At 38.7% G+C, this 10,084-nt stretch overlaps 1 protein-coding gene across 1 annotated transcript in view; it reads right to left on the bottom strand.

The window, feature by feature from the left end:
* The window catches only part of LOC109837586 (phospholipase A(1) LCAT3), a 10,507-nt gene extending 2,776 nt beyond the window's left edge, over positions 1-7,731 (bottom strand). Inside the window, exons 1-7 of the mRNA XM_020405898.1 lie at positions 7,615-7,731; positions 7,387-7,478; positions 4,955-5,082; positions 4,678-4,813; positions 4,501-4,552; positions 4,233-4,333; positions 495-671 (exon numbers count right to left, since the gene is read on the bottom strand). Coding sequence (XP_020261487.1) covers positions 495-671; positions 4,233-4,333; positions 4,501-4,552; positions 4,678-4,813; positions 4,955-5,037 — 549 coding nt within the window. The 5' untranslated portion in view covers positions 5,038-5,082; positions 7,387-7,478; positions 7,615-7,731. The remainder of the gene's footprint in view (positions 1-494; positions 672-4,232; positions 4,334-4,500; positions 4,553-4,677; positions 4,814-4,954; positions 5,083-7,386; positions 7,479-7,614) is intronic.

Here is a 10,084-nt window from a genome sequence, read left to right on the forward strand (position 1 = left end):
TGCAACATACAGATATTAGAGATGACAAATTTTGTACCCTAACATTAATTCTCAGGTAAACGAGATATCACTAATCTATTTGCCAAACTTAATCATGGTTGAGGATGCTAGTGAGTAGCGATTGATGATAAATTAATTCTAATACAATGCTGATTTCAGACTTTGTCAGAAGGTGAAAATTCTAGGTTTGGTTGCTACTAATAAATAGCGTACAGTAGAAGAGAGAAAAACAAGCTTTATAACTATCTGTCAACAATTCATATTGAAGGTTTTATAAATCCTTTTTCTTCCCATCTTTCTAAGAGATTAACTATATCAATGTTCCATAGCCCTAGCCTCAAATAATAGGTTGCATCCTGAGAATAAACAAAACCTAGAATTACGAGAAATATGCATGGCTAAAATGAAAATGAGATGATGGTGCCTCTGTAACTAAACAGATATAATTTGCCCACTTCCAAAAACTAGCTGAGCGAAAAAGTGTACAAGGACACCTCATTATTCCGTAGAGCTGCTTCAAATAATGCAATACACTCAGTTGAATCATAGCTATCCAGCTTCACCATTTCCTCATCTCCAGATGTCTTTCGCCAAACTTGCATAACTGGTTGCCGCTTCCACTTGAAGCCAGGGTTTGGAAGCATTTCATACATGGAGGGGCACTCAACCAACTGAAATATCAAAAGAAAACAGAAAGAGAAAGAATTCAACGAAAATAAGTAGACTTGCTGTAATGCTGTCAGCAGAAAATGCCACATCATTGCTCAAGACTCTTACGAGGAATTACTCAAGAGATCGTCTGTAACTTAGTGCTTCTACAAAATGATGATGAGATCCAATACCTAAAATACATATTAACGATGCCGAATATGATAGCAATGGGGCTTAAAGGATCATTGGAAAAAACAAAGATATAGTAATGAAATAAGAAGAATATGGTCTTTGATATCTTTGCCTCCTCCAGGCTTTTAATAAACTAGAGGTGAAGAGTGGATGACTACTTGTATCCCTGTGAAAGTCAATTTCAGCTTTTCCAAGTAAAGGAGCTGAAAGGTACTAGGTCCGTTTATCCCACGTTAAACAGGATAGTCAAGTGTACGGAAATCATAAACTGGAATAGGATGAAACAAGTATTTTAATGTCTAGTTGGGTTCTAATTCATGTATCTCATGTTCTACAATGCCGCAACATAAAATGCATGCGGTCAAGATAGAAGATGAACATTAAGATGATGATCTCTGTGAATGAGTTCTCGGTTTGAAGATGAAAAGAGAAAAAAGCAATTTTAGCGCATTTTAGTTCACCTCTCAAATCATAGCTAAAGATGGAGTTAAAATACTCTTTTTTGTGGTAGAGGATGTATTTCATGATTATTTTCTTCACAGCTACAATACTTCACAACCTTATGTTCATTTTTTGTAATGCCCCTGATTTTTTTGATTAAATTATATATTTAATTGCGGGGATTTTTGCAAATTTTACAAGTATTTCTACTCACTATGATGAAATTCCCTTAAGTATAAATTTATTAGAATGAGATTCATGAATTAATCATAAATTCGACTTAATAGTAAAGGGAATTTGCATATATAACCCCTAGGGTTATAAGAGTAAAAGAAATAATAATCATGATATTCTGCAAATAGGTTCAATGCCTATAATACCCCAGATTATTGTTTCTCTTCTTTTTCTGAACGTAATGTTTGTAAGCAGGAGTTTTACAAGAAAGGGCGGTTAGAGAGAAGAATCACAGCTAGAGAGAACAATCTACAACTCAAGCGAGGGTTTCTCCACTTTGTTTCTTGTTTTGGGGATTTTTCTCTTCGTTATCTCTACGCATATTCTTCGTTTGGATCTGGCAAACCCTAGCTTTTCATGCTAAAACTAGTTAGGATCTTTTATTGATGATTCCCTGGTGTTTTAGAGAAGTTTTGGTAACATCTAATAGGGTTTTCCAAACACAGATCGTCAGATTTGAAAACTATGCACATGTTTTACAAAAAACGCTAGTTTTTCATTTTCCTTGTTGTTTAATCTTGGAAACATGGTAGAAACATGTAATTCTTGGTCCCTAAAATAATTCCAAAGATTCATGAAAACATTGGAGGTGAAACAGATCAATCGTCGGAAGCAACGTTCGATGCAGTTGTCTGATCATGCGACATTAACGTCTAATCGCGGTTGACAGAAACCCAACTTTTGGGTTAATTTACAAAGGCGTCTGATTTTACTTGGGAGATGACTGACATATATTCTAGACATCTAGTTAGTTTTCAGCCGTCTGATTTGATTTTGAATCATTTTTATCTCTATTGAATTATAGTTTAGTCTAATTAGACTAATTATCAGTTCTAAACCTTTCTGAGAGAGAATGTCAGTATTTAATGATGTAGTAGTCTCATGAGATATCTACACAATATATGAAGTATTTTGAGCACTCGAAAAACTCAGCACATGTTAAATGTATATAGAACTCGCTAAAGGCGAACAGTTAAATGAATATCACTATAAATTAAATAGTGTTAGAGTTAATGATATATTAGGATGTTGCACATAATCATCATACATGTAGACAGGTGTAAAAACATGTATCCTAGACTATGGAGTGTAGCCCAATGTAATTAGACCTAATACATGATTCAACTAAGCAGCTGATCCCTTACTGGACCGTTCTGGTTAGTACTAACTAGATTATGTGAGGTCGCTATAGGATGTGGATTTTAGTGCATAACATTACATGTACAAATTAAATAATAGCGGGATGAGGGATAAGTAATGAGATGAATCGTGTCTTATGGTTGGTTGGCTAAAGGACTCCAAGGTAACTACTTATTTGATGATTTTGTATTAATTATATGTAACCACCCACCTTAAATGAGCAGACTAAATCATTTCATATCCAAATAAGAATGTAATTAATCTTCTTTAATACATTGTTTATGTTTTAATATATGTTGCATGCACAACACTACAAGATATATCCTTTCAAGACTTATGATCATTATCATCATATTTCATATATTCATTCTTATTTAGCTGATAAAGATTTGATTACTATTTTGCAGCTAACCATTAATTCTTGTAGTTCCTCACATTTTCTCGCTTAGACCTTACGCTAACCCTTTTTGTAGACCCCCTTCTTCAGGTAATGAAGTGAGTCCAACTGTCACAGACCAAACTTACTTGACTAAGCATGTTATGAGGAAGCAGCCAAAGCCATGTAATAGCAATCATATAAACAATAATAGTTAACTGTTTATTTATTTAGTAGATACTTCATGATATTTCTCTAAGTACAACTATCTAGTTTTGATGACTGTGTTTGAGCCAAGACTTGTATTTATCTTTGAATATTGAAGTTACCTATCTAGTGGACTTGATATTTGGACAATTTCATATATCTCTTTCTTATTTCCGCTTGATATTTCTACGATGCTAATGTTGTTGTGATAAGACATATACTTTTATATTTATTTATATTGTGAGTGATTGTGGATGTATAACATAACAGGTCACAGAGCATTTATAGAACAGTTTATATTTTTGATTCTACAAATATTCTGCCTACTAGGTCATTTCTCGTAAGCAGGTTGTGACATTTTGTAAGTCAGGAAACCAAGCAATAGCTTATATTTAATGAAACTTTGCAAATTTGACAAGAGATAGATATCCAGCAGGATTTTATAAGAAGATATGTTGCATTTTTTCTTTAAGTCCATTTAATCCTTGAATCTCTGTGTACAGATTGTGACATAAGACCCATCTATAAAAATGTCTCTGACAAATGTGAGCAACTTCAAAAGGATCAACCACCATAACTTGCCAGGTTGTCCTCCACAATCTTTATTTTGGATTCTTCAGGCTTTAGAAAGCAGATGAGAGAAGTGGAAGCCAGGTGATAAGAGGGATAGGAGTCTTATATCAAGTGGAAGGTCAATGGGGGCCCTCTCTCAAAACCTATCACCAACGAACCAATGACCCATGATCTAGGAGAAAAGAGAGTAAAGTACAATAGTACATGCATGAACCAATAACACAAGATGGACTGAGTTGAGGAAGAACAAAGGGTGTCATATCATAATTAATTTATTTTTAGTGTATGTACTTATATTATCTGAAAGTAGGACTTTGTTTTTAGTGTTTATAAGTCTATTTCCACTAAATAAATAATTTATATCCTACATGGCAGTCATTCCTCATATAAGCTTCATCTAGAATGTTCAAGGAATTACCAGTTGATGCATTGTCCATCTGGATACAAAAAAGAAGCTTTCGAAACCATAAACAAATTGTAGTCCTGTTAATAGGGAATCATTGATGGTTCCTGGTGCACCTATCAAATGTAACACACTTCAGTCAATTGTCAAATAATCATAATCTTTTGTAAGGATAACTTTGGTAATCAATACCCAACTCCTGCAGTATATTAAATTAAAAATGCAAACAAAACTCGGACAACATAAGTTCAAAAGATGAAGGATGTCGGCTTACATTAGTTACCTTGGAAGGGACATGCTATGCAAATCCACTTGTTCACGTAATTTGCAAATACCTGATGAAATATAAAACAGTTCATGCTTCATTTGCCAATGCGATGATGTTTACATTCTAATAGTGCAACCAAAACCAAAGGAAAGGATAGACATCTCATAGCCATAAGATAGTGAATAAACTCACATCATTATACTGCGACAAGAAGCATTGAAGAAGCAAGCCGCCCATAGAATGTGAAATTATGTTTATTTTTTTCCCTCCAGAAGCCTTGTAAGCAGATTCCAGCTTTAATTTTAGGCCATCCATTGCTTTGTCAATTCTGCCAGAGTAAAGCCATATCTAGAGATGAATTCACTGCCTTTGAATAGACGTTAGAATTTCCTTATAGTCATCTTGAGTGGGTTATTAATTCTTTGCATTATTCCCTACTCATACAAGTAAAATGTGGATGATGTCCTACCTATTGCTTTGTCGGAAGTCATAACCATATCCAAAAAGTGTGGTCCCTTTCTCGTATCCACATTCAATGAGCATATCAATCATATCATGGAAATGATATACGTCTGTGAGATGTAAACATCTTGTCCACTGGAAGAATGGAGAACAAGACTATGGTTAATGTAATGGTGGAGGCAAAACAATGGATTGGGATGTGTGAAATAAAATTACTACAAGATGACTATATTACAAGCTTTAAGTCTGTATTGAAATTGAAATGATGAGGAAATAAAACACAAGTTAATGGAACTTACGAAATAGTTCCAACTTTCTTGGCACAAATAAAATATAAAAAAATTGCACACCAGGAGATATGAAAAGTGTCATTAAAATGTATTTTCTACATATGCTGTACATGCAATAATCTAGGACGAATAATACTAGATTTGAACGAAGACAAGAAGTATATTACCCATGGAAGAAAACCCCATTTATTGAATGGTCCCATAAGTTGCCAAACATGCAAAAAGAATTAAGGAGAAAAATCTGGTAGCTGGGGAATGGCCTCCTTCCTTGAGCTCTAATATGTAGTAGACATTTCTCTTGTTGTAAGGTTGAGAAAAAAGTGATATAGTCTGGTCCTTGTTATGAGAAAAATTTCAGAACTTTGTAGGTACATGTTATAACCCATTTCTGAAAGATATACCACCTCCTTGAATCGAAGAGTACAACCCACTATGTAGCGTCTCATTCTCACATAGGAGAACAAATATCTTGAGAAAATAGAATCCTGACATGATTACCATCTAAAATAGCCAGGAATTAATATTAGAACCATGTTGGATGTGGATACCTTGGAGGTTCTCCATATGAGCTTAGTGGTGAAATCTACCATAGTGATGCCAAGAACTCTCATCATGATCGAGGCAGATGTTATGGACGCTTTCATGTTTCACTATTGAAGTGCATAAATCAGAAATATAGCATCAATGACAGATGAACCACAGCTTCGGTGGTTGATTAGCTGCTCATGTTTGTGGCTTGATATTATTCAAAAGTAAATTTTCACGCACAACCTTAGGAAATAGAATTTCCCCACTAAGCTAAGGATTTTATGTTTTCTGATCCAGAGTCATCATTTCTATGTTAGCTCACTATCTTTCATATAATGAGGGCGATTTCACGAAATTACAACTAAAAAAATGTGTGGTCTTATAAAACAATTCAGGATCCACAATAGTTGGTAACATCAATATTCAGTTGGTAGGGTGAATCTATTTGCAAAAGGACTCATCTTACTTGTCAAGCTCAAGATACATCTTCGTTCTTTTGATTTTTTTTTTCCCCCTTTCCATTGTGATCTTGAATTTGTGAGCATGGTGGGTTTGACAATGAGTTTTGTTGTAGGATGTAGTGTTATCAACGTGCAAGGCGCAATGCCAGGCGCAAAGTCCCTTTACGCTCATATGCGCAAGGCACAATAAGCGCCACGAGCCCAAGCCAAGCGAGGCACCACATACATAATTTCCCAAGCCAAGCGAGGCACCACATACATAATTTTTCAAGATACATAATCAAGCACGAAGAACATGTTCATGAATTTTCACATAAAAATTTTGTCAAGATAAATAATATCTACTACTAAACCACAAAATAAGGTCTCAATATATAATGCTAACACTCCCAACATAGTAGAAAAGTTCATAGTTTTCCAAATCAAAAGTCAAATCAAGAATGTTATTGAAACAAAATCAAACAGTAAACAAGGACGAGTTAGAACCCTCAATCGGGCTGCTAAAATTGCCCGATTGAAATGTTAAAGAACAAAAATATAAAGAGGCTAAGTCTTGCATGTGTCCTGTGCAAAGTGTCCTCACACAGGGCTCTTGCGATGTGCAACGGGCGCTGCCGGACGATTCGCCATCCCGCCCATCATTGGGCGCATGAGGCGCAATGAGGTGTGTGCCTTTGATAACACCGGTAGGACGCATAGGAGTTGGAGTGCACACAACATGCATTGCCCCCTACTCACATCATGGCAGTTAGTGCCGCTAATCGAGTAGTTTTCTTCATGAAAGAAAACTACCCAGTACACGCCTACAAAAGTGTATTTCCTCCTCACATCAAAAGAGAGAGAGAGAGAGAAAATGTACATTCCCCCTCAAAAGAATGTATGTGAAAATGAACATGAGTGAAAACCACAGCGGAAATTCGTGAGGAGAGAAGTCATTTGAGTTGTGATTCTATACTTCCGATACTCCATGTTTCTCAAAATCTTACACTTGCACAGAGGATGAACAGAGAACTATAATCATTATAGTATCCCATTATAAAAGAAGATTTGCTTGTCAAAACCAAACAATCGCGTCATCCAAGTTAGGTCTAGCTCATAAATTATTATTTTTTTCTCGCCCAATAAAGCCAAGAAAAAAAATCAGCAAAATACTCACTCACCCAATTAGGATCAAGAATGTCAATTGCGTGAAGCCCGTGATCATCCTCCGGCACCACAATCTCCACACTCGGATCAATGGACTCAACATACCCTAACCCAAATCCAATCCATCCATCAAAACCTCAAAAAAGAAATTCTAAAATAATAGTAATAGTAATAATAGAAAAAAGGTGAGTAACTAAGTAGTAGTAAAAGCCATCAGTAGAAAATAAAAAAAAAAACTTTACCAGTGTGTTTGTTGTAGAGGGACCACAAGTTCTTCTTGAACTCGAGATTCGAGAAGAGGATCCGAACCCAAACCCGAAACTCGAACCCGTTGCTCCGCTTCCTGGCGTTGAGAATGGAACCGCGCTCGGGTCCGGTTCTCCGCGGCGAGCGGAGAAGCAGGGTAACCGGAGCCCGCAGTCCCCAAACATCGCGTTGTCGGTTGCAGGCGGTCGTGGGAGTCGCGTGATTTATTTTATTATTTTTATTTTTTACCCTCCGCATTTAAACGAGGAAGAAGACGTACGGTTGAGGGATGAAGCGCCGATGTGGTTGGGTTTCTGACGTACTTAGCGCGCGTGAGTCAAAGACAGTCAGTGAGAGGGCGAGGGCGCCACCTTGTTCTAGCTCTTCTTACCTCTTTCCTTGGTGATGGGGGGGGGGGGGGGGGGGGGGGGGGACGGCGAGTAATGTCCTGGGATATACTCTGGCCGCTGGCGATGGCGGCGGGACGTATTTTTAAGATAAACGTGGACCGCACGGTTCCATGATTTAAACAAGAGCGTGTAGGTATACAGCTCGAGGCCCGCAGCCTGTTAAAACTGGGCTAGGGCCGAAAACTCGCCCGATTTCGTGCTTATTGTTGGGCCGGATGGCTCTCAAATACCCCCTTGTTTTTTATCGCAATTATACTTAAGCTGTATAAAGTAGCATATAAATACCCTAAGTTGTCCGCTATTAGAGTATGTAAAAGCCTCATTGGTAGTGAATACCAATGGACCCTTAAGGGATGAATTCTGTTCTATCTCACCAGGAATTTCTTCAGAAAACTCGAAAGGGTCTTTTGAAGGAAAACTAGGCAGTAGATCTGCAAAAATTTGCCCATTTCTTACCAGCCGCAAGTGCAGGAGGAGAGAAACGTCGGGAATTGACAGATCCAGGCCCTCTCTGTTAAAAACCCCCCATTATGATAGAAATACTTCACCGTGTATAAATTAATGAAAAAATAGAGGGTAGGTGTTATGGTGTTCCTATTTGCTAAAGTGCAACTCAGTGCCAAAACAACGGACAAATGTACTTCTAGGTGCTATGCCCCAATCAACTTGATGACCAGAGACCAATAGAGACGACAACTCAGCCGACTTGTCGGGTCGACACCCCTTCACATCGACTTGAAAGGCGGTACTTGTCGCCCCCTTTCGTCGAAGACGACTCACCACGAGTCCACTCGGCCACTTGCCAGACGCCTTGCGAAATCGACTCGAAAGGCGTTACTTCTCGGCCAAACTAAAAGACAGCTTATGCCTTGAGCCTATCCTCTCTGGCAACGTGTCAATATCGTATTTAATGCATGTCAGGCGCATCATGTCCCTAGCCCTGATAGCCTTTATAAATTATCGGACCACATGGGCACTGCCATGTCGCCAATTACTTCTCGTTTAATGCCGAAGTGATCCATCCGCCACTCGCCAGCTGACACTTGTAAAGCAGGTGTTGACAGCCCATATTTCGCTACCGCCTCTCAGTGCTCAGCCGAAGTGACCGATCTACCCTATACTCTTGGTATAAATAAAGGTATTATTCGATCTTAAAGATGACTTTGGGACTTTCACTTCTTTTTGAAATCTGTTCAAAAATCTTATCCCTAAGTAGACATACTGCACACACAAGAACTCTCCCGGTTCATATTTTTTACCCCACTCAAGTTCATCAGCTAACTTGATCATCGGAGGTATAACGGAGAACCAAACCCCGTCCTCTCACGAGCTTCTACTTGTACAGATTCATCAACCCTACTCAAAAAACCAAACATAAAGTTGGGAAAGAAAGCGGCCTCTCATCAATCCCCAATTGATTCATCCAAACACAGATACATATTGACTGTGTGATCACTAATACATCAATAGTTTGGCGCCCATCGTGGGGCATCTTTCTTTTTTGAGAAAACATGTTAGGTTCTGAACAAGGATCTGATCAGTCTCACCCTGTAGAACGACACCGGAGCTACGTTACCCGAGCCCAGCTTGAGGAAACAACTTACAAGCTCTCTCAGTCTTTCAAAGAGCAATTTGTTGTCTTTAATATCAAACTTCTCAGCCAGTTTCCACAGCCACAGCGAGCTACCTCAGCTCTCCCTCTACCTTCTGGAGACCAGCAGTCGGAGACTCATACTCCTACCAGAGCTCAGCGAGTAGTCCAGCCCCGGGCTCCTCATGCTGAGGCCAAGCAGATGGGGGATCACGTTGAACACGCATCCCCACCATCGCGTCGATCGACTCACGCTGGCGAGTCTCGCTGACCTCACCACCATCATCAGGAGACCTCTGGTGAGAGTCTTGGCCCAGGTCACTTTGGGGACCGCAACGGTGGAGTGGCTAAGACTCTCCTCCGTCATCATGCCTCTCCTGCACCCTCTGTTACCGTAGGGTCCTATGGATACGACCAAGTGTACAGACCGGTCGTCGATGCCATCGAGGGTAACACCCCTCTCTC

The sequence above is a fragment of the Asparagus officinalis genome, chromosome 4, assembly GCF_001876935.1.
Source record: "Asparagus officinalis chromosome 4, Aspof.V1, whole genome shotgun sequence".
Classification (NCBI taxonomy): domain Eukaryota; kingdom Viridiplantae; phylum Streptophyta; class Magnoliopsida; order Asparagales; family Asparagaceae; genus Asparagus; species Asparagus officinalis.